This window comes from Sciurus carolinensis, chromosome 10 (assembly GCF_902686445.1).
Source record: "Sciurus carolinensis chromosome 10, mSciCar1.2, whole genome shotgun sequence".
Lineage (NCBI taxonomy): Eukaryota > Metazoa > Chordata > Mammalia > Rodentia > Sciuridae > Sciurus > Sciurus carolinensis.
The window spans coordinates 86,658,772-86,684,627 of record NC_062222.1 but is presented as its reverse complement, the minus strand read 5'-3'; the positions used below and the strand labels follow the sequence as shown (position 1 = coordinate 86,684,627).

At 33.5% G+C, this 25,856-nt stretch overlaps 1 protein-coding gene across 1 annotated transcript in view; it reads right to left on the bottom strand.

Moving 5' to 3' along the window:
* Window positions 1-13,101: 13,101 nt before the first annotated feature.
* Window positions 13,102-25,856, bottom strand: part of LOC124995078 (transmembrane protease serine 11D-like) — a gene marked incomplete at its 5' end in the record, with an annotated part of 30,436 nt that continues 17,681 nt past the window's right edge. The window contains 5 exons of the mRNA XM_047567523.1: window positions 13,102-13,263; window positions 16,757-16,899; window positions 18,032-18,291; window positions 22,226-22,403; window positions 24,673-24,711. Coding sequence (XP_047423479.1) covers window positions 13,102-13,263; window positions 16,757-16,899; window positions 18,032-18,291; window positions 22,226-22,403; window positions 24,673-24,711 — 782 coding nt within the window. The remainder of the gene's footprint in view (window positions 13,264-16,756; window positions 16,900-18,031; window positions 18,292-22,225; window positions 22,404-24,672; window positions 24,712-25,856) is intronic.

Below are 25,856 nucleotides of genomic sequence, written 5' to 3'. Positions count from 1 at the left end.
CATCAGAATCTGGATTCTTTCCAACTCATAACTCTCTTGCCTCCTTTAACCACATATCATCCTTTCATGAATTCTTCCCTGAATGTTTTACTGCTATTTTAATACTAGTACTTGTTAAAGAATGTATGCTATCCTGAAATCTATAGGGAGTTGATTTTTAATTTAATAAAATATATATTTAAGCAGTAATTTCCTAAAGTTTTGGACAGCATTCTGGTTTTTAGTAGCCAATTTTGATATTGCTATGGAGACTAGATAGACACCTTAATGTTCAGTCAGTGTGACCTGGAAGAAAAAGAATTTGCCAGAGGTCAGGGAACACAATAAGGGAGAATCTAGTTATTATGTTGTTATAGGGAAAGGTAATCTGAGGAATCATATTTGTATTAGGATCAAAAGAATCCTAATGGCAGTTTCATATTAATAGGAGTTATCTACATTCATACTCCATACATCTGATCAGATCTATCTATATTCTTTTTAGTTTCTACACTAATTGTTATTTATTTGAGCACCCCAGACTCTATACTTTTGTGTATGTGTTTAAAATATCTAGAGTATTCTTCCCAGTCTCGTTTGTCTATATAAATCCTACTTATCCTTCAAGGTTAGCCTAATCCTACTCTCTTGATGTGACTTTCTCAAAACCTACTACTTTACCATCTAAAGCTCAGAAACTCTAATAAACTCATAGAATCTTGCAAGAAAACATATTTGGGTTACATAGTATATTACATCAGGGACCAGATGAAAAGTTTCCTGGTCTTTCTCCAAAGAAAGACTCAAAGATTCTGCTATAGGATACTTTCTTTCTTCACTGAGCAAAAAATATGTATTGCACACCTACCATGAAGTTGGCACTATGCTAATTATATAATTAGAAATAATATTCTAAGATGCTTATAATATCATGGTGAAAACAGTCAAAGAAACTGGTAATGAAAATATATCAAAGTAAGCACTTGATAGAGTACACATGAAGCATTATGTGAAGATAGAAGTGAAATCTAATTCCATTGTCCTGGGCAGGAGTCAGAGAATGAGATGTTTGGAAGTATCCAAGGAAAAGCACTGGATGATACCTTTAAGAGTCTATGGAAGGATGCTACAGAGAGATGTATGGAAGTTATAATTCTAAGTTTCCTTGTAAATTCCTTAATTTTATGTAAAGTCTCTTCTCTATCTAACTAAGATTTGTGATAAAATGTTAGGACACTTTAAAGAATCAAAGACATTTTTCTGCTTTTCTTTTCTTCTTTGCCTTTTGATTACAACTTTAATGTCCACTTTATAAAAGCTGCCACTAAAATCAGTCAACCAAATGACTAGTGGATTGAAAATATTACACAATTTTCCCACATTTTTTATTGGTGCATTATAGTTGTACAAAATGATGGAATTTGTTGTTATATATTTGTACATGCACACAATTTAACAATATAATTTGACCATTATTACTCCCTAGCACTTCCCACCTTCCACCCCTTGGTCTCTTTCCTCTATTGCTCTTCCTTTGTTTTTCATGAGATCCACCCCCACCATTTTTCTTTTTTCCTCTCTGGTTTTCACACATGAGAGAAAACACAGGACCCTTAACCTTCTGATTTTGACTTATTTCACTTAATATGGTCTCAAGTTTCATGCATTTTCCTGCAAACAACATAATTTCATTTTTCTTTATGGTTGAATAAAACTCCATTGTGCATATGTACTACATATATATCACATTTTCTTTATCTATTCATCTGTTGATGGATACCTAGGGTGGTTCCATAGTTAGCTATTTTGAATTGTGCAGCTATAAACATAGGTATGCATGTATCAATATACTATGTTGACATTAATTCTTTAGGATAAATAACAAGGAGTGGTATAACCACATCATGGTGGTTCTTCCTTTTTGAGGAAGCTCCACACTGATTTCTGTAGTGGTTGTAGTAATTTACAATTCCACCAACAGTGTAAAAGCGTTCCTTTTTTGTCTACATTCTCTCCAGGATTTATTATTGTTTGTATTCTTCATGACTGCCATTCTGATTGGTGTCAGATGAAATCTCAGAGTACTTTTGATTTGTATTTATTTAATTGTAATGATGTTGAACATTCTTTCATATATTTGTTGGCCATTGTATTTCTTCTTTTGATAAGTGTCTGTTTAATTCATTTGCCCATTTATTAATTGGGTTATTGATTTTTTGGTATAAAGTTTTTTGAGTTCTTTTTATGTTCTAAATATTAATTCTCTAATTTTTATCTTAATATTAACAGATGCACTGACATATGAACTAACTGTAAACACCTTTTGATAATGATCATAAGTCAGCACAGCAAATGTAAAATATAAAGTGAATAAGGAAGAATGAAAAATTTATTTTATAGTCTGGTTACAAGCTGACTAAAATTATGTTTGTATTTATATAAGGACTGAGAGAATTTAGAATGTGAAAATTGTTATGATTGGCAGTGTTATTTTTTAAAAAATGTTTTAAATTCCTCATTACTATTATGTTGCTTACACAATGCTTTTTTAAAATTAAAGTATATTTAAAATTTTTTGTCATATTCATTTATAGTCATTTGAGCATTTCAGGTAGAATTTTAAGATGGATGTGTTTTAAAAGTAAGTAAAAAACATGCACTTTCCTATGCAGCTTTCAAACAGAATACATTTTGTAAAGTAAAAGTTTGTTAGAAGTGAGGAAACTACACAAAATAAAACCTAAAGATATTTCAATGTGTGAAGGTATTTAGGAGAAATAAATTTTGTTGACTTTTAAACATAAGTAAGCCATTTTAGAAGAGATATTGTTCTCTGCAAAAAAGTTTTAATTAAAAGCCCAATATAGCTAATTTAAGAAGTAATTCTGAAATACACACAATTTATAATCTGAGAAACAGTACTTTGGATTTTGTTAATGAGTATATATGCACACACGTATATACTCATTGCTGATAATTTGTATTTTAAATATTTTTGTAAAGCATTCTAATAAATAAAAACCAATTAGATTCTCTGTTTCTCTGAGAATGCTTTCTTTGATACTTTTATTAATGTGTGATATCATTGTTTCTATGAACATATTTAATTTTCATAATTACATGTTTGAAAGTATCTAATCTCATATATACATTTACATTTCATTTACACTCTAACTTTAATAATTCAAAGTTTTAGAAAGAGGAAATACTCATTTTCATAAATGCTACAAATCAAATTATTTCTTTTTTCACTAGAATAATATAATTAGGTATAATATCCATTACATATGCAGAATAATTACAATTTTTTTTCCCCTAACTGAACCTAATAGGAGGTATAAATGTAGTTTTGAAGCTGGTGTTCATTTTTTATGATCCTATTTTTATTGCTTATGATTTTGATAGTTCATTCAAATTTCTTTCTCATTAAATTTCTTTGACTCTCAAAAGCATAGGGAAAGTGACGTCGTTGGGGCTAAAAAGAAACAAACTTGCATATGAAGTGCGACCAAGACAAACAAAACATAAAGTTAAATTAAAGCACAAGGATGTGTAAATCATCACAAGAATAGTAAAAGGCAGATGTTTCCCCCACCTCCATAGCCGGTGGCCCACTATGAGTATGAGTGCGTAGTGTTGAGTTAGGACAGCATTAGAATTAGAAGAGAAGCTTAGGAGTTAAAGGTAGTGTTTGATTCAGTTAATTATATGTGTAGAAAAAGAAAAAAAACTATTGTAGTATACTGCTTTCATCTGACTCACTTGAGCATAGCAGCTTTTACAATACCACATCCTTTCATCCATCTATTAATCTAGTAAATTCCACCTAGTCATCTCTTTTTATTGCATTGATATGTACGGAAGCTGTAGTTTATTTCCTCAGAAATAGAGTTATGGAATTTTATTGGAGGCAGTGATGAGGGGAGTGCAGGGGATACATCAGGTCCCCAGGACTAAGTGTCAACTCTAAAGATGGAGGAGTCAGGGGCCTAAAACAGGACATGCTATAAAGGGGTTTGGAGAGCTTTTCAGGAAGGAGTGATTAGTAAGAGTTGAATGAAATGTTCAAGAAATTTCTCTTGAGACTGCACTCTATCAGAATTTTTTCTTATAAAAATACATGGCATAGATTTTGGGAGAAGCCAATCTTTTCGCCCCTGCACAGACTCCTGCACCATTCCTAAAGGTGGAAAGTTTAGGACACCTCTAGAGAGAGCACTAATGGCTTCGTGTTGGAAGATAGGTGGTCATGGTGTTGAGTGTTAAATGCATGGCCACAGGCAGTGGACACCCTGGAGCCTGGGAAAGAAAGGAAGACAGGCCTGATTCTCTGTGGTGCCTATAGCTGGAAAAAGCATGGAACAAGGAGGCATATGTGGTGCAGAATCACATTGAAAGTAAGAAACATGCCACGTGGAAGGACATAGATAAGCTCACTAGCCATCTGAACACCAGGACTCTGAAGTTTCCAATCTGAATTACAGCCAGCGTTTATATATTTGTCAGTAATAAGGCTGTGAATAGAAAAAGACTTAGAAATCTCTGTCCTTAGAACATGATAACTCCTACCATGTGGGGGCCACTAGTGAGAGAATGAGTATTATTAGGTCAATGAGGAAATTGTATTCACTCTGATTCTTAGGTAGAAAACTCAGAGTTTGGAAAATAAAACTAGCATTGATACGTGAAAAATAATACCAGTGTTGTGGAAACGACAAGACAGAACTCAGAAAACAGGAGAAACCAAACTTTATTTTTTTTACTGATGTAGAAGTTCAAAATTGGTCAAGAGACAAAAAACAGTTTATGCTAGAGTAACCAGAATAATTAGCTTATGCGGGAGTTTCCTAACAAAATCACTGCCAGTAAAAATAGAAATCCTTATAAAAGTGTTTGATCTGAAGCAGATTTTAACAGAAGAAATTTTGTATAGCCTATATTCTTTAACATCAGTGTAGACCTGAACATATTAACTACAACACTTTCAAAATATTAATGTTAGTATTTAGGGAAATTGTTTTTACTTCATAATTTCTCCCCAAATGAGTTCTGTAATTATGAACAGAAGCTCACTTTGAAAACTTCCAATGGGAGAGGATTTTGAACATTCTGCTGATGAGTGACACTTCTGTTTCTGTGTATAATTTAGATATTTAGAAAAAGGTGTCATGGTAAATATCATTAAAATTAAGGAATAATGTAAATAGGTTTTTAAAATATATACTTTGTGAAATAAATTGATTATATAGCTTTGTAGCCAAAAAGTCTTGCCTGCTTATATTTTCATTTTATATTTTTTCTAAGTCATGAAGTTTCATATTTTTCCTTTTGTGTGATTTATTAAGATGCTCATATTGCCTCATTTTTTCCAAAATAAAATTCTATGAAGTAGGGAAAATTATTGCTCAAGCTTAACAAATGAAAAAAAAAAAAAAAAAAAAAAAAAAAGCAAATGTTCCCCTCTGCTTGCCATAGTCCTTCAGGAGACAAATGTGAATGGCTGTTGTGTAAATGACTGGTGAGAGTTGATGGGTACTAGTGAAAAGTGCTTTGGGCTATATCAGAAGACCATGAACCATGTTTTGCTGTTTCCTACTGTGTGAACATAGTCATATCAGTGAACATCTTTAATCTTCAGCATAGATTTTGAATAATATTTTATTTGAATAACATTTTAAGGGAAATATTTCTTTTTTAAGGGAAATACTTAAATCATTATGATTCGAGTGTGTTTTCTTATCTCTTTTTTTTCTAAAAATGACAATATGCAAAAATGTATATGCAAAAATATCATTCAACACTGGTACAAATAGACTAATAGCCACCATTATCATTTATCATTTACTTTTATATTTTGAATTTTTAAAAAATGTATTTTTAAGGTTCTGGCATAGGGGTTAAATTTTTTCTTTAGTAAAAATACCTAAAATAAAACTAACTTTAAAAAATTATGTGTGCATGACATACCAGAAAACGAGAGGAAATAACAAATTTAGGCAAAGTTCTGATATTTTCCTTCTGAGTCCAAATATCTAATTAAGCAATCGTTAAAAGATTTATTGAATTTATCTCCCTGTCCAAATATTAGTGTCCTCACGTAATAGACTTGGACATTAAATTTGATGGTTTGCTTTCCCTTTTGTGAATTAATAGCTGGGGATTCTAAAGATACTGGACTAGAAGGAGAAGGCATTACCTAACAGCTCCTCAGCATCACACCAATAAAAGGGAGGACAACTTCTCAGAGAGGTGGGGAGCCAGGGGAACACACTGAAAGTTAATACTAAATTGTAAAAAATAAAAATTTTAAAAAATGGTTTTTTAAGACACAGTCAGATACGTGAACGTAAGAAATAATATGTAAAAGAAGCGCCAGCCTGGGCACCAGCAGGGTCACCAGTGACAATTCTGAGGCTGAGGGGCAGCGCAGACAGGCAAATGAGAAAGCAGTAGTGGAAGATTAAGAAATTCTTTCAAATGAAGAAAAATTAACTTGGAGAAACCTGTGGATTAGAGAGAAAGACTGATTTTAATGGACTTGGAGTTGATGGGTGAAGTGGCTTGGTGAAAATAAATCAAAGATTCCCCCTTGCCCACATAGGATAAGACTCCCAGGTAGGAAAACTGGCCACTGAGGATCCGTGTTCCTGGTGGCCCCACAGCTGGGGCCTCAGAGTTCCTCATGGGGATAGGATTAGAAATATATGTATCTTTTAATTTTATCCTCAACAACTTATTCTTTAGGAAAATTACTATTTGTGGAAGACCTATAACCAGAAATTTGAAGATCATTAACATTAGAAATACTTAAGTATACTAATATTAGTACAGATAGATACTAAAGCTATAAAAATTTAAATGCAAACAATTAGAATAATAATCTTTTCCTACTATCATTATATATTCAGAACTTAAAAAAAAAAAAAAGAGTTGCATATATTTCCTTAAAGGATTCTTTCCTGAATGACCTGAAAATAGTTGATTGCTTCCCCTCACTATTACTTCCCCTCACTGGGACACCACAGAAGTTCTGAGTCAGAAATGTGGAAAATAATATATGTACAGGAAAGTGATAAAGTGTGAATATATGACTTAATGACTTATAGTTAGACAAGTACTCATGGAACTTTGCTAACAAACTGGCAGCTGTATGCCTTTCCCTTACCAATTATAAGTTTCCTCCTAGTCCTACTCCCTGAAAGGTAATCGTAAGTCTTTTTTATTGGGACAAATTCCTTGCTTTCCTTTTTGTGACTGACTTGTTTTAACTTTGTGTTCTTAAGGCTTATCTGTGTTGTTAAATGTAGCTAAAGATTTTTTGTCATATAATATTTGATTGCATGAATATAACAAAATCTACTTATTTATTTCTGTTGGTGGGCATTTGGTTTCTACTCTTTGGCTATTGTGAATAAGGCTTCTTTGTTATTCTTGCCCATGTACATACATTCCTAAAGTATTTACTCTGGAATGGAATTGTTAGGTCATAGAGTCTGCATATCATATCCTTCATTAGATGTTGCCAAATTTTTTCAATTTTATGAAGCAATGTACACTCCTACATTATTTCCAGTCCTTGATATTGTCAGACTTTTAGTTTTTAATCCATTCTTACAAGTGCGTCATGGTAGTATATTATATTGATTTAATTTTCATTGCCCTTACTTCTCATGAGGTTTAGCTTCTTTTGTCATATTTATTGAATTTCCTTTTTCTCTGATATGTATGTCCATTCCAAACTTTGACCTATTTTTCTATTGCATTATTGCTCTTTTCCTTATTGATTGGTAGTCATTCTTTATCCATTACAGATACAAGCTATTTGTTAATTATGCATATTGTGAAGGGAATTAAAATATGGCACTGGCATATGTGGAGTTAATGTCACTTAAAAAGCAGCAGGTGCTAGATCACTTTTTCTTTGGTGCTGGTCTTAAAAGTAAGAGATGAGTTCCAATGTGAAGAATATCTGCCTTAAAGCAGAATGAAAGAAAAATTTTATCACTGAGAACAGAAAATAGACATAGAATTCTGAACAGACCTTGTTAAACTAACTCTTGTTGCTTTCCCACATAATTACTTTTTGCAATTTATTACCCTTTGTCCACTTCAGCATTTGAGTGATCAACTCTAACTGCATCTTTGAGTCTTTATGAAAGTTCGTGTGCTATGAAAAATTTGTTTCAAATTAATCTGTGTGCTTTTCTCCTATTGATCTAACATGAATTTAATTCTCAGGCCCAGCTGAAAAATGCCCTAAAAGTATTGAAATTAAGTTTTGTATCCTCCAATATTGCAAATATCTTCTCTCACTTTATTATTTTGCCATTTTACACTGTAATAGTATCTTTTGAATAACAAGTTTCTTATTTTAATAAAATAGAATTAATCATTTTTTACTTTAAGATTCTTTTTTATTATGACACCATTTTTTTCATCATCTTTAAGACATCTTTTTCTACCTCAAGGTCACCAAGATATCATCTAATATTTTTTCTAAAACCTACATTTTCCATTTTCTCTTCTAGTCATTCTAACTTGACTTTTTCCTCTACTTCCTTGAAAATTTTCTTGTAAATTCTGCAAAGTTGTTATTTCCAGACTTAATGCTTCCCTTGAATTATAGATATATATTTATATTTACCTTCCCTCATTGCTTGTATATGTCAAATGTACAGGTTCAGAAGGAAATTCCCCATAGTCAAACCTAACTCTACTCCCAAACTTTCCTATTTTTCCCTCTCCTTCAGCTCCTAAATTCAATCAGCAATTTTCTTATTTTTTTCTATAACTATTTTCTCAATTCAGCTATTTTTTCACCATCTTCACTTGTAACTCCTTAATTCAGTTGACTGCATCCTTTCCCTGTATGCCTGCAATGTCTCTGGATTAGTCTCCCTTCTACTACTCTTGTCTTCTTGTAGTTTTTTTTTTTTTTAATAGTAGACAGATTCATCCTTAGAAAATGGAAAATTAATTAAATTATTTCTCTTTAAACTCTTTTTGTCATATTTAGAATAAAATAGAAACTTCTTCATCAGGCCCACATTCATATTTCTTCTGCCTCATCTACTACCATTTTCTCCCCCCTTAGTTTGGCTCCACACTTCTTTGTGTTCCCCAATCCTACCAAAGTTGTAGTCACCTGAGGTCCTTCCTTGAGCCTAGCTCTTTCCTTTGTCTTCCTCTTTTCTAGAGCTCATCTTGAGTAGCCTAGAATGGTGCCTGTCACATGATAAGTGTTCAAAAGCGCTTAATAAATAAACTTAAGAATGAATGAAAAACTACATGAATGGATAGATGGATGAATTTTGTAGGAAAAAAAACTTTCTTAACATATCAACCAATTTTTATCGCATCAGTAATTTTAGTCTAATTTATGTGATTGAAGATATATGCAGCCCTGGAAACTGTTCTTTTTTTTTTTAAATAAATTCTTCAATTTCACTCCGATTCCTTTTCCTCTAAAATGTATTGTTTTCAATTCAAATTCTGATCGGTTTGATTTCCTTAGATGATTTGTTTCATGGTTGTATGATGGAGTGCCAGCACCCTGATATACTAGGTTCCTGTTTGGAAGGTGTAAGCTACCTGAGAAAATGAAGTCTGAAATAATTGGTAAAAGATTAGAGGTAAAGCCAAAAGTTCAATTTAAAAAGCGGAGTGCCTGATGGATCTTCCAGTCCTGACAGGAACTGGAACTGAACAACTGAAAAAGGCCCCAATTCTTTATGTAAGGAGGGACAAGCTTTCAGTGAGAGTACTTTTGTTTTGGTGTGTATTTGCCGGTGTGGCAGAGATCTTGCAGTAAACAAGCTATTGGCATTTGGCAAGCTACGCCCATCTCAGGAAGACTGTGCTTGAGCTTGAGTGGTGAGCTAAGACTTGGTGTCACTTGAATCAGACGTTTTTGAACCAGTAGGTTCTAACTGGGAGTTCCTTAGAGCAGGCTTCCCTGCTTAATGGCTGGAACATCACTCAGTTCACACACATGGTTCATAGGTGGCTCTCAGCAGTTGTACACCAGATTAAATGAACAAATGAGCAAATGAATGTCTCAGTATTCTAAAATTCTTCATTCTTGCAGAGATCTTACTCTCCTTAAAACTATTTGCTTATTATGGGTAACATCTTAGAATGGGAAGAGACCTTGGAAATGATATGATTTTAAATCTAACCTGACTGCAGAAGGCTTACTCACCATTTCTGAAGGTGATCATTCAGATTTTGAATAAAAATCTTCCATAATAATGGACCTCTTTCTTCAAAAGACAACTACTTGTTATAGAAATAAACTACCAGAAATATGACCCATTTTCCCCACTGAAGATTAGTCAAACTGCTTAACATGTAAAGGCTTGGTTTTTGAGGGTTGGATTATGTATACATGTAAAAACTGTAAAGTGATAGTTCTATTTTGGGTCTCTGAATCATGTCATATTTAGGAAATTGAAAAAAAAAAGGGAAAAAAGGAAGTGAATAGTGAAAGTCAGAACCTGTGTACAATTTAGATTCATAATCTGAGAGATTCTTAGTTCCTTTTTTTGCTAACTACAGGGTAATTGTCATGGTTGATGGCAAATTGATGCTCTGCAAGATTCGTTTTTTATTTTATTATAAACTGAATATATTTTCTACTAGACTTTTAGGATCTTCCCCTATTTTTGTTTCCTGAAAAAAATGTAGAACTCTTTATCACTTTTTACATTATATTAAACATTGCATAATATGTTTATCAACAACACTATGCTCTGAGTGTCTTAAGGACAAGAAATATGTTTTATTTTTATTTCACTGTGGCCTAATAGAGAGCCTGGAACATGTACAACTCAATACACTTCTTAAATGAATGATTTATACACTGTAATTAAGACTTCCATTTAGTATAATACATAGTCAAATTGTTTGCTCTAAACTTTCTTGGTTAGTTCTCTTTTCATTAGTTCTGTTCACTATTTTAATCCCAATTTAAATATCAAATATTCACTTTATTTGCCATTTAAAAATTGGTTAATATCTATGCTCTCTATATGATGAATGGATTCTTCTTGGTATTAATAAGCCTTTCTACAACTAAATTAGGCTGCTGGAAAGTTTCTATGAGTTTTCAGAAATGATTTTTCAAAAAACAATTTGAACCATCACTTTTTCACAAATCTTCAAAATTGACTTCATGAAGTCACTTACGTGTGAGGAAAGTGGAACCTCATCAGTACATTAAAAAAGAAAAGTTTTTACAATAGTGTTTTTCTGGTTTTCAAATATCCCTCATAATTGTACATACATGTAAACATATATACACATATATATTTTTTGCTAACTTTTTATAATTTTCAGTAAATAATTGAATTTGTTCAATTTCCTCTAAATACTTTTAAACAGCTTTGAATTTGGAGAAGTAAACGTCTTTATCTGAGGGCACGTGCACACGCGCACACACAAACACACCCATGCACAGACTCCCTCCCCTTAAAGCTTGCTCTGAATTGCCAGTTTAATGTTGTCCTCGCAGGGTGCAACCAGGGAGTGTCAGGCTTGGCACCTACCTCAGTTATAGAGCTTGATTATAAGGTGGCAGAAAGTGCCAAGCCTTTAGAGTTTTCTCATCAGAGAAATAATTAAATAAATTGTTTTGAATTGCCTTTCAGTAATCATGACTTCCATAAATAATTAGGCAAGAAAAGATTGTAAAAGAGTTTATTTGAAATAAAGTGTACCAAAGATTTGTTTGTACATTCCACCACGAGTTGGTTACATTTCAATTCCTTTTCTTTAAAAGTAAATTGTTTTAATGTAGGTCTCTTCACAATATTATATCGAGATGCAAAAAGTTTTCATCACAATTCCTGGAACTGGTCTGATTCTCAGGTATATGTAGTTAATTCTAGGAGGAAGCTCTGACACTTGGATGATCACGGATAACGAAGCTTCAGCTGCACTAAGAGCCCATAAAAACTCAGTTAACATTTGTGATTCAGATTATATGGATTGCTGTGCCATTAAATTTTAATGGATTTTATTTAATTTATACTCTTTGGTCATGGTGGTAGTGGTTGTGGTGGTGGTGGTGGTGTGGGGGTTGATGGGGAGAGAGAGAGAGAGAGGAGGCAGAACCTTTTCAAGATAGTTTTATTGGTACTAAGCTATTTAACCTTTCTCTTTGCAAACCAACTTTCCCCCCTCTTTCCTATTTAACTTTTAATTAATTATTTAAATTTGGCTATTGAACATCCTTTTACTCTCAAAAATAACTGTCAGTGGTGGGAAGTTGGTAGTGGGAAATCCTTCCTGACAATCAAATCTCTAGTTCTTAAAGTTACTATTGTTTAGTTGTTAAAGAAGTACTATGGAGTCGTAAAGGTGCCTGAAAGGTTGTGTAGGTACACTTCCTCAGTTCCTCTATAGGAGATATAGTTTCTCTTTTAGGTAGAAGATATTTTAATATTAGTCATTATCAAAACTATTTATATATCTTTTGGTCTTAGTTGAGGACTGACCTATTTTAGCTTTGATGTGAAATACCTAAAATTCATTAGATATTTCCTGTGTCAGCATGCTCTTACAGGATAATTAAGATTACTATAGGATTATACAGTGATTTCACATCTAAAATTTAGGGCTTACACATCCTATAAAATATCAATAACCTTAAATTTTAAATAAATACTATTTTCTTGGCTCACAATGTTCTTTCTGTCTTAAGTACTATTCTGCTACTTCTTACTTTGCAAGTTTCTATACACTGCTCAATTATCAGTGTCAATGAGACTTCCTCTGAGAACACCCCTCTGACCCTTCAGACTTTACCAAGTTCTTCTAGTATATACTCTCAGGTATCTGTTTTTCTCACTACTAGCACTTTTAACAACTATAATAAAATCTTTAAGTCCAACTGTTCAATGTTTCTCCTGTTACACAGTCACAGTACTATGCAACATCCATATAGTTTTCTTGGGAAAATATAAAATCCATAGTAATAAAGAAAGATTAAATAGTGTTTGTTAAATCATATTTATGCAACAGGATGTTAAAATAGGACACTTGCAATTTCTTTTTCAGTTGAAAATTAAAGTTTTGGAATTTTAAACAGGTACACCTGCATTCAGAGATGCATTTATTACACTAGACTCCAGTTTGTTCTTTAATCCAGTTACGGTAGGCTGTCACTCGAGTGTAAACTCCTGGTTTATCTGGCAGACCACACTGATATCCCCAGCTCACTATCCCTATGAGGAACCATAGCCGCCGTGAGTCTTCTTGTACGAGTGGGCCACCAGAATCGCCCTGTAGGAAACAAAATGATTGATTACTTAAGTAAGACAAACCCCAAATCTTGAGTTTATTTCTATGGCAGTAGAGGAAGTAATATCCTTTATAGAAACAAAATCAATCTATTTCCTTTTGAAATATACCAAGTCATACAAATTACTGAAATCCTTTAAGTATATAAGTTGTCCCTTCAGCAAGTCTGAGAACATGAGAAGCACATTTTCCAGAACTCCCTCAGGTGCTGGTTGGTTGTTTCCTACTCAGATCAGGCTAATGTCCTACAGGAACACTACTCTGACTTGTTCCTTTCCTCCTGACTCTCCCTACTTCCAGCTTTGAGCATAATCAGTCATTGTGTGTATATCTTGTCACTACTTCTGTGTTATTCCATAAAATAACACAGGCATTTGTGTGCCTGTTTGGATTTATTCCCACAGGTCAGCATTCCTTGTTGTAGGTGCACCTCTCTGTAACACCCTGCATTTATGATACTCGTCAGTGTCTGTTTTCCCAGCTCTTCTGTAATTTCCATTAGGGAAGAGAGCAAACCTATGCTGGACACTGCTGCAACCTAAGCTTGCAGCCCACAAAATTCTAAGGACATACTTGTTAAATGAACGAGTTTTTTAAAAGTCTCATTTCTTTAACTATCCATAGCCCTCTGTGTGATGTGATACATAATATATCATCATATTCTTTTGGTGAATAATTGAAAAGAAATTTATATGGCAACAGATAAAACGCTCCTTAAGAGATATTTACTAGTCATTTATAATAATCAATTAACCAGAAAATATTTATACATGTAATAATCTGGTTTGGGAGACAAATTTTTCACATCTTACATACAGGATTAATTCTTTGGGCTTTGGAGTTAGGTAGCCTGTGTTCAAATTGTCTACTTACCAGCTATGTGAACTTCAGTAAGCTATTTAACAACTCTCGGTGCCTCAATTTTCTTATCAATAAATAATTTTATGAGTTTAAATGAGTTTAAAACACAAAGCACTTCAAGTACAGCCTGGCATGTAGTCAGTACTAATAAAAGTCAGCTATTATTACCAAGCATGCGTCTAGAAAAGTTAGCTACTCATTTGACTTCTCTGAGTAGTTGGCTCTTACATACCTGTTTAATTACTGGTCTGGATGGGTAGAAGATTCAGTGTGTGAATCACCAGCTTGTGTGGCAAGTACTGTATGGAGCTGATTAGTACCTCCCTCTTTTGGATGATGTATGCATGCTCTAGTTAACCAGTTCCCAGTATTTTCTATCATTGCATTTTTGCAGTTATCTGTCCTTCCTTCCTACTCTTCTTTTCAATTAGTGCACATTACACAAAATAGAGGTTTTCATTTTGGCATATTCATATATTACAATAAAGTTTTCTGCATGTTGCCTTATCAACAGTGGACAAGCAAATGCCAAACCAAAAGGGACATGTAATTCTTCCTGTAGCTAGCCAGCTTCACTGTTTGTAGATATTTGAGCTTGTGTCCCTTCTTCTAGACCATAGACTTGCTGAGAACAAGGAAGCACTGCGAGCACAGTAATTCATGCAGTGTCTTTGAATGAAAGATTGCATTAATGAATGAAATAATGAAAGAAATGAATAGGATCTCATAAACTCCTATGTAAAATGCTGTAATTTTTTTTTGAGGCAGACTCTATGCATTATAGTATTTCAGCTGAAAATTAGTGAGGCCTGGAGTGTAACACATGGAGAAATTTTCACAAGTTAGGACTTGAACTGTTGTTCAAAGAAAGAGAAGAATTTACCTACACAGAAGTTAAGGGACAGCAAAAGTAAAAGAGGCCTGACATCTTACATATGTCCTTAAGTAAGTTTGAAACAACGCTCTGGGATTGTCGGTGTGGAGGTGTGTTATTACATGAATTCTTTGGAAAGCTAGCATGGAACTTGAGAATTGGTTGTTACAGGGCTAGCAATAAAGAGAAAGGGGAAGGCAATCAAGAAATATTCCCTAACACAGGGACATTTCTACCTAAAGGGAATAAAGGACTGAGTGGATAATTAATGGCATCTTGATAACAGAAACAGATCTTGTCCATCTACACACAACTTGTAGTTGATCAAAACATTTCATTTTGAGAAAAGTATTTGTGGATTGGGGTATTTGCATAAACTTAAGTACTATTTCTTATTTACATTTTGAAGACTGTGAATGCTAAATATGAAAGTCAGTAACATTTAAAAATTTTTTTTTAGTTTTCAATGAACCTTTATTTATTTTTTATTTCTTTATATGCAGTGCTGAGAATCAAACCCAGTGCCTCACAAGTGCTAGGCAAGCACTCTTGCCACTGAGCTACAACCCCAGAGCCAGTCAGTAACATTGTATATAAAGAATAAAACTTATCTTTGTATATGCAATTCATGCTGCAAAACAGTAGTAGATTCTTCAATAAAATAGAATATTTAAAAGAATATTTATTTTCTGACACTAAGTAGTTGTTCCTATGACTATATGGAATCGAATTTCAGGTAGAAGAATAAAATCTATTATAAGTTATACTCAAATTTCATATGGAAGAATAAAATCTATTATAAGATATAATCACATCAATTAAGTTTAACTAAGTTGATTAAAATTTTAGAATTAAAAATTTACTCTAATTATTTTAATGTGACAATTTAATATTTATTGTTTGCTTTTACATATTTGGTTAAAAAATTACAGACTAGATCCCAATAGGTTCTTTTCTTTTATATTTGTGCCACTACACAATTCTGAGAACTCTTGTAACTCAAATGATTAGTATTTTGTATAAATTTTCTAGCTTCAAGAATTATTTATTTTTAAATTTTATTTTATTCTCTATGAACCTTAAGTGAATGATTATTTTAACTTTTAAATTGACAATAATTATATTCACTTATGGGGTATAAAATGATGCTATGACTTATGAATATAAAGTGGAATAATGAAATCAAGTTTGCTACCATCTTAATTACCTCAAATACCTAACATTTTTATCTGGTGAGAACATCTGTAATTACTCTCTTAGCAAGTTTGAAGGATATAATCCTCTGTTATTAACTATATTCACCATGCCGAGCAATAGTGTTGACTTTATCTATCTATTTATTTATTTATTTATTTATACTGGAAATTTAACCCAGGAGCACTTTACCATGAGCTATGTCCCCAGTCCTTTTTGTTTTTTTATTTTGAGACAGGGTTTCACTAAGCCTTGCTAAGTTGCTGAGGCTAACCTTGAACTTTCAATCCTCCTGTCTCAGCTTCCCTAGCTGCTGGGAACAATAGTGGTATACTTAACTTTTCGCAGTATTTAAATGTAAAAGTTAATGTTTTTTGATAGACAAACTTCATGAGATAATTTTATCTCTAAAATTCAAATCATAAATTTTTAGATAGGGATGTATATTGCAACTGTTACCTTTATGCCTGTAGCAGAATGGCATACTATTGTAAATACTTAACAGCTCCTTGGATGATGATATTGATAAGATCGTTTTGAACTTACCTGGCATGCATCCACTCCACCTTCAGGTACTCCAGCACACAGCATTCCAGACAAGACAGCACCATTATAACCAGTTGGTGCATTACATACATTGCTATTTATTATTGTGACCTGTCCTTGTCGTAGATCTGTGACTGTGTTGCCTATATTGTAGAAAAGAAGAAATAATATCACCCTCAGGACATATAAATTAATAACTCTTGTTACTAATAACAAATGCACTCCCAACATTATTCCCTATTTATTAGGTAGGCATCTAAGGATGTATATAGGAGTTTCTTTCAAACAAGGATTCTCATAAAGAAGGATAAACCCTTTAGCCAGATGAATTTTTCTTTCCTTTTTTTGTTTTTTGTGTTAGTTTTGTGATTGAGTACTTCCTAAACATTTAGAAAACAAACAAATTTGCTATCTTAAAATTGAATGATAACATTTAAATTATCCACTGATGGATTCTGGGTTGGAAAATTACATGAAGAGTGAGTAACCTTTAATTTAGCATCAAAAGAGAAATCAGTCTGGTCTTAAACCTAAAGAACTAATCCATTTTATATTGATGCTCCCTCAGAATAGTTTAGTTATAGTTTTCCATGACTGGCACAATTTTTACCTGTTATTCCAAGTTACTTTGAACCAAAAGAACACAATGCAATATTTTCTGGGGCAAGTGACTTTTTATTATATCTTGGAGAGACAATCTACAACCAGGTAAAATCCCAGAGAAAAACTGTTGATACTATCCTTCCATTCCCTGGCTGATAACTCTTATTTTTCTCCTTTGTTCTATTTTTTCTTTCATGATGTCCTCATTTTAATTTACACCTTATTTATTTGACAAGCAAGTATGAGTGATGTTTATACATACATGGAGTTTCTTACCATGTAGCAAAATTCATTTCATCCCAGAATACCTTAAAGGGTAGTTGATACTTTAAGGTTGTTCAAGTCTTTAGATAATAACTATTCAGGACCTTTTGTTTTCTTATAGAAAAACCATTGGAGTTCCACAGAATCTCTGAATTGTTTAAGAACTAATGTTTCTTTATCACTTTCTTTTACATTTACCCAGTACTATGTTTGAGAATTCTGCATAATTTCTACCAGTATAGCTTTGCTATGCTTTACTGAGGACACTAAGCTAGCCAGAGTTTAAGATGACTAGAATACAGGTTGGTTCTGTTGGTAGAATCTGTCCTCAACACTTCCTAACTTTAAAAGGTTACATAATAACAAAGTTTTGTTTTTAAATTGTTTTATTTTTCCCGAGACACTCACCGCCATAAGTTAGAGAACCCCATCCTGTTACATAAGCAGTAGAACCAGGTATAATATTCTGGGTAGCCTCTGGGAGACAAACCCTATGGATATTTTTGGTGAAGGTTACAGCTCTCTCAAGTTGCACAGCTGCAATATCATTTTCATGAGTTGAGGTCTTATAGTCATTATGGAGTAAAATAGATTTTACTCTTACTTTCAACGTAGGAGATGTTGTAGAAATACCAAAGGTGGCAGTCCATTGTTGAGGATTAGAGTAGCTGAAAAAATATGAAATCATGTTATCTGAATAGGAAATTTGTGAGTACTTCAAATATTTGGATTTTTGAATTTGCCAATGCCCACCATCTAGAAACTATTTAATTAATATCTCTTTGCTATATATTCTTGCATTATAAGTTAGTGAATGTGTTTAACACATTTACTTGCAGAGCAAATGGATAAAATGATTATTTGCCTAAAGAAACAAAAGAAAGACTTTAGAAAACACGTCTTGGAGTGATGAATACCTGTTGTTCTTCTATTCCAATGAGCATATTCTAATACTTTGCTGATAACTAACATAACACAAATCTGTTTGACCTCTCCCTTTTCTGTACCCTTTAATTCAAGAAACCAAGAAGTCTGAAGTAGGGCTGGGGTTTTAGCTCAGTGGTAGAGTGCTTATCTTACAAGTGTGGGGCACTGGGTTCGATCCTCAGCACCACACAATAAGTAAATAAAGGTATTGTGTCTATCTAAAACTAAAAAAAAAAAAAGATATTTAAAAAAGAAGTCTAAAGTAACAGCCATTTTAGCTTTAACTCCTTCCTTTCAATCTTTATTTTTCCTTTTCTTTTGCTTTAAATAGTAGTGATGATAAGGGACATCTTTGTTTTATTAAAGATGAATGACCTTTTTCTATTAAGTGTGCTTCTTGTTACGACTGTGTGTGTATATATATACATATGTACATACAGATATATGTGTATATATGTACATATATATTGGGAAAGAAGGGAGAGAGAGGACTAACATAAAAAATGTACAACTAACATAAAAAATACATAAAATTATCATGTGATCCAGTAGTTAAACCCTAAAAACACATACCATAAGGTAAAAAAGGGATGCATTTTATTAAATCAAAATTAAATATACCACAGACAAGTTTAGAATATGGATGAGAAACCATGAAAAAATATTGGCGATATTTAATATCTAAATTTTTTTATGGAATATACAAAAAAGTCTGGAAACCCACAATAAAAGGACAGGAAAACCATTATAAAATGGGCAAAATATTAATAGGTAATTTATGGAAAAGGAAGCCCAAATGGCTTCTATATATATGAAAAAATAATCAAATTCATTAGTAATGAAGAAATAGTAGTTAAAAATGAATATCTAATGTATGTTAGTAAGGGCAACAAAAAACAAGAGAATAATGCCAATGATGGTGAAGAGGGAAACTGGAACACTTTTTGAATGATCAGTGAAGATGGAGATGTTTGGAAAGCATGTAAGCCAATAATAACTTAAGAATTTTGGAGTTTAGATAGTGGAGTTAACACAAAAAAGGATTATATGTCTAGGAAATATTTTTATAAGGAACAGTAGCCTGTGTAAGAGTGAAACCTACTTAAAGATTCTGAAGAAAAAAATATTTAAAAACAAGCAAATCCGTGATTTTTTTTTTACATTCAACTTCTTTTGCTCAGAGTCCTTACTGGGGAGATTCAAAAGATACCCTTCTTTCACTCTTTTTTCCCTTTCTCTTTTTCTCCCTCTGTCTCTCCTTTCCTTCCTTCTAGTAAATGAATAAGAACATGGTTTTGGAACCAGTTTTATTTAGATTTAAATCTTGGCTATATCACATATTAAAATTATTATTTATGGCAAGTTAGTTAATATCTCTGATTCTTGGTTTATGTATAAAACTTGATTAACAATATCTCACACAGCTGTTAAGTATCAACGAAACAAGTAAGCATGCCAAACATTGTGCTTGGCACTCAATGAACATAGCTGTGATTTTCAATAATTATAGCTCAACAAGCAACTGCTTTACATTGCATAAAGAAAGTATGAGTATCTGGGAGTAAAATTCTAAATAATTATGACCTCTGTCCTTGAGAATTGTCACATACAAATGGAGGAGACTGAGACAATTATACTATCATAAATCACAAAGACTACTATAAAAGATAAGAATATTTCTGTGTAACTAGAATAGGAAGATAAGAGAGTCCCAAGGAAAACTTCACAGAAGAGGTGACAATTAATTAATTCTCTCTAATAGGGTTTCATCACTTCTATGTCCTTTTGTAGGGCTGGCTATGCCCCAAACAAATCCTCATTGATGGTTCTCAAGTGACAATGAGGTCTTTAGGGAGGGGATGAATACATGGTTCTTATAGTTTATCAGCTCTAGTGGTTCCATCATGGTAGTAAATAGAAGGATTCATGGTTGCAAAATTCAAAGATTTTCCCCGAGTTTTTTGGTATTATTGATGATATTTATAATTGTGGCTCTCATTATAGTGACATCCTTTATTTAACTTTTGATAGGTCTGAATAGTGCTTAGAATCTAGTCCAGTTTTATCCTGCTAAGTTCATGCATTTGCATTTTAGGGTGTGATTGTAATCAACTAATGACATTCTTTCTCTTTAGCCTTTCAGGTGGCAATGGTGATATTTTTGAGAATTTTGTTTCTTGTGTTTTCCGGGATAAAGCTAAATGAATCTGCCAATTTAAATCAGAAATTGTGTAATGCTTGAAGTATTATATAAAATAAATTTCAAATGTATTTACCATCTATAAACATTGAGTTATAAGATAGCATAAGAAAAGTATAGAATAATTTGTGCTGTCCTGAAACTTTGGTTCAGATTGTACACTAGTCTTAACTTTTAGTCCATCTTGGTTTAATAAATGCTTTTGTTAAAAGGGTGCTGTATTAAAAGACAGTACCCTCAAATCTGAATAATGCTTCTGAGAAATTGTGAAAATCTCACAGAATTAAAATAGGAAGAAATAGAGATTTTAACATTTCAGGAAAAACCAGGAGGGTGAGCAGTGCTCATAGGTGGGGAAACACAGGCCAAGTCCAGGAGAAATGAAAAATGCTATTATCCTGAGGGTGAAGTCAGATGCTTTGAAAAATAAATTTGGATTAATTTGACATGGAAGGCCTTGGGTGTGTGGAAAATATGTGGATTTGAGACAGTGACAAGCTATTGAAAAAGGCTGAGAAGAGAATAAATATGGTCGGGGCACACTTGAGTTCACCATCACTTTTCTGGGTGATCTTTCTAAATTTAGTTTCCACCAATTATTGTGATTTAGGATGCCCGAGTAGGGCTGAAACTATCAAGTTTTTGTAATGCCAAAGTCTAAAGTCTTTCAGTATGAGCAGTGTAACCTTTTAATACCAATAGGATAACTTTATACAACTTATTTTCCATTCGAAGCTCATTGCCCTAGTGTAAGTAGTCTTTAGTCCCCTCAATTAAGAAATCTTGTAAGATGTTTAAATCTATTTTATTTATACTACTCATTATAAATGATCATATTTTTTTGTGTGTATACATTCCCCTTCCAACATTAGAATGAAGTTTCCTGAAGGCAGGGGTAGTGTTTCATTTATGCTTGTGCTTCTATAATATAGGCTCATATAATATTAGGCTCATCATAGATATACAGTATTTTGATGGACAAATTAATGGCACTGAGTAGTCTCTAGGTCTGTCAGTCTACTGATCAGCTTCCATGATATAATGTACGCATTTTCTACCACAAATATTTAATATATGTTTATATCAACATATTCAATGCTACCAACAACACTAAGACATACATAATAGTATTGTTCAAAATTTGAAAAAAAAATGTGATACATAGGGTTTTTCAGTAAATTTTCTATGTTTTCATAGTTAGAATTTAAATTAAACTTTCTGATATATAAATCTTTGTTCTTTTCAATGACAGGTACACTATTATCTGAAACTGAGAACTATAGTAAACTAGTAAGCTAAAGAAGAAAAAGTATTTCGGCTTTAATGAACAGGAAGAAAAGACTCACTCATATTCTTTGCATTTATTTTTTTCCTGGCTTCATCCAGTCATGATTAGTCCTGAGGGTAGTGATTGGAGTCTTCAAGTACCTATCTACCTTAATTGTTCCTAGATGAATGGATAGAGGTGACCTCACCTTCTGAAGCAGTGGGCTGCCGACAAGATCCATGTGTTACTGATCAGGATGCCTCCACAGTGGTGGACATTATTGAGTTGTAGACTGACTTGCCATGGCCAGTCACCCTCCTCAGCTAGTGTACCTCCAATGATTCTCTCTTCAGACAGTGTTATTAGGTCTGGACGGGCCCCACATTCTAAGAACAAAGGTATTAATGAGCTGGGAAGACTATGATTCATTTACATTTGGGAGATTTCTGCAGAGATTCCCCATTACTTATGACTTTGTCTTTTATGGATCATCCCCCCAGGATATGATAGATTTTCAAAAAGCAGGATCAACATGCTATTATCTTTAAAGTACTTGTGTGACTACTCTTGCCTGTTGACTGCATTCTAGAAAATGTTTCTTAATTTAATTGGCATTGAATTTCAAATTCTGGAGCAGCTTCAGAGTCTCTAGAATGCTTCATGAGTGGTAAGGGTTAGGACTGATCATTGAAAGATATGACAGTTCAGGTCAAAACTCCTGGGAAATTCTATTTTTCTTCATAAATTCCGATTCACAGTGTGTTTTGCAAACCTGCATCATGGATATCCCCTTGGAGCTTGTTAGAAATACTGACTTCCAGGGCTGGGGTTGTAGCTCAGTGGTAGAGCATTTGCCTAGCATGTGTGAGGCACTGGGTTTGATTCTCACCATAGCATATAAAGAAATAAAATAAAATAAAGGTTCATGGACAACTAAAAAGAAAAAGTAATACTGGCTTCCACATCAGTGAACAATTCAGAAGGTACTACAGGCATTTCGGCCAGGTCCAGCGTGGATGAGGGAAGAGTTAACTACCAGAGGATGCAGTGCTGGCAATAAATCAATTAATTACTAATAAACTTATCTAATCAATAAATGCATAAGAGCCAATAATCTTTTCAATTGGAAGGGGGTGTGGCAGATCGGGCCACACCAGATCTGGCCTCCAACAAGATGGAGAGCCCCACCTTCACCTTTATGTATAGTCATATAGGTAAAGGGGCCTGGACCAGGAGGGGCTGCTTCTGTGAGAAACAGGATGGAGTGGAGTTAGGGAAGCCATTTGCTTAGGGAATTAGCACATTCTCAGATGGTGAGCCATTCCATACAGGGTTACTTACTCCTAAGCTATCTGAAACAGCCTCCCATGACCACCAGTTCCTGGGAGTCTGTTTCTGCTAGACATGGATGGCTCACCACAAGGTACGTTTTGATGAGAGATACACATTGAAGTTGGAAGAAAATTGATCTCATCAACCAGCTTTCTTAGAGGTATTGCAGTTTATCATGAAGGTTCCAGTCCACCTCCAGACCTGATTGTGTAACCACATGTCCCCTTGAAAGGGAAATGCTGTAGGGCCACAGAATAGGCCTTAAGGTAGGTAGTAAGTGAACATTTCTAGTATGGAGTTACAGGTTTATTTAAATGTCTTATGAAGCCCGCAAGTGCTCCCATTGCCAGAGCTGAAATGGGCGGGGGTGGGCTAATCACAAAATTCCTCTCAATTTCTGTGCTTTGTTTTACCTTATTAGTCTTTTACCAAGCAATTAGAGGTAAACCACCAACTATTTCTATTGCTGGACTGACTCTTAAGTAATACCCTGCTTTAATAGGTATTTTTTTTTCTTGCAAATTTCCCAAATAGAAGACTAGATTTCCATTAAGAACATGTATGGAACTTAGGTTCCTTTGCTGCATCCTGCAAATAAATTCCCTAGTGAATTATGAAAGCACATTTTATTCAGAATAATCATGAACTAAATGTATAGTGAAGTTTAAAAATACCCAGAGAGGTAGTACCACTTTGTAAAATTAGTTAAGTATCTGAGAAAGGTCAACGATCCAGGTACATTTAACTAATTTCTAGCTACATTCTGTCAGCAAGAGAAATAAAGAGCACTTTTCTAGGGATTGTATCTCTGCTATCCTAGCTTGAAAGTTTGGAGGATGGTGTTGGGACATATGACTTTCTCTTTAGGTTAAGGACCCCAAATGGACAAGATTTTTCATAATTCCTTTAATTATATCTATGATTGATCTAAGCAAGCTATTCCGGTGGCTAGGAAAAGCTACATAAATGGTGTCATCAAACATAATTTGTAAGTCTACAGAAATGCCACCATAAAATTGGGCAGTAAAAGCTTCCTAAAATTGCCAAGAAAATTTCCATGAGGTCAACCTTAGTACCAAGTGGGTAGTACTCCACTGTTACTTCACTTTTTTTTTTTCTAAAAGGAAAAACAGCTCAAACATCACTCCATGGGTCGATTGGGTCAGCAGAGCCTTGTTTCAACAAAAACCCAACAGAATGAATTCAAAATAAAGGCACCACCTTTATAGACACCAAATTGGCAAAAAGCACAAGAGACTTGCATTTCGACTCCTTATATTTTGGCAAACCATCTTTATAAAATAATTTTAAAATTTAACTTACCTTGAGTGAAAAAATGTTCTGTATCCTGGCCAGTAATTGCTAGTGTTTGAAAAAAAAAAAAAAAGAATAAGACTAGATCAACAAAATACAAGATTGAAATTATTTCTATCTACATTCTTTTTTTTCGTACCGGGGATCAAACCCAGGGCCTTGTGCTTGCAAAGCAAGCACTCTACCAACTGAGCTATCTCCCCAGCCTTCCATGTATGTTCTTCAAGTGTAGTGCTAAGACAACCAGAATCAGAATTACTGGGAGGATTTGCTGAAATACTGATTCCTAGGCTCCATCCTAATCAACTGAAAGAATCTCTTGAGTCATGGACCCTAGAAATCTCTGTTTACAACTTTCCCAAATTTATTGTTAAGCACCCTAATGTTTGTGCTAAAATGTCTCATCAAATACTTCCTATTTCCTTGCTCTCAAGTCACTCATTATTGCTGGACAAACAGGAACATAACCAAATCATTGAAATACAGTATGAGAAATGTTGTAGCAGAAGTTAATTATTCATTTATTCAAATATAACCTGTAAGGACATATTGGTATATACATGTATTACTGTACTGATTCTAGTCTTTTTTTTAAAATATTTTTTAATTGTCAATAAACCTTTTATTTTATTTATTTATATGTGGTGCTGAGAATTGAACTCAGTAATTCACACATACTAGGCAAGTAGTCTACCATTGAGCTAAAACCCCACCCCCTACTGATACTATTCTAAGTACTGCAGATTTAACAGTGAGCAAATTACAGGGGTCTGCTCACATGTAATTTGCAGACAAAAATTAATCAAATAATTATTCAAATGAAGTTAAAACTAAAGTGAAAAGGAGAAAATAGAGTAATGTTACCAAGTAAACACAGAAGTTATTATGGAGGAGGAAATGATATTTGAGCTGGAGGAAATGACATCTGTACAGTATTTTACAAACCCTAAAAGGGATTTGTCAAGCAGATAATATTTTCCACATGGAAGGCATGGTGAGAGTAATTGCATGGAGGTGTAGAATGTTTGTGGTGTAATAAAGTCAGCAGAATTAGTATATGTGTTGAATGCAGAGAGATGGTGGGAGAGCCAGGAAAGAAATCTGTAATGGTATCAGATAGCAAAGGTCCCAATAAAAACTACAAGACAGTTTCCCCCACATGTCCAATGGTCATTTCAAACATAATGTGACCA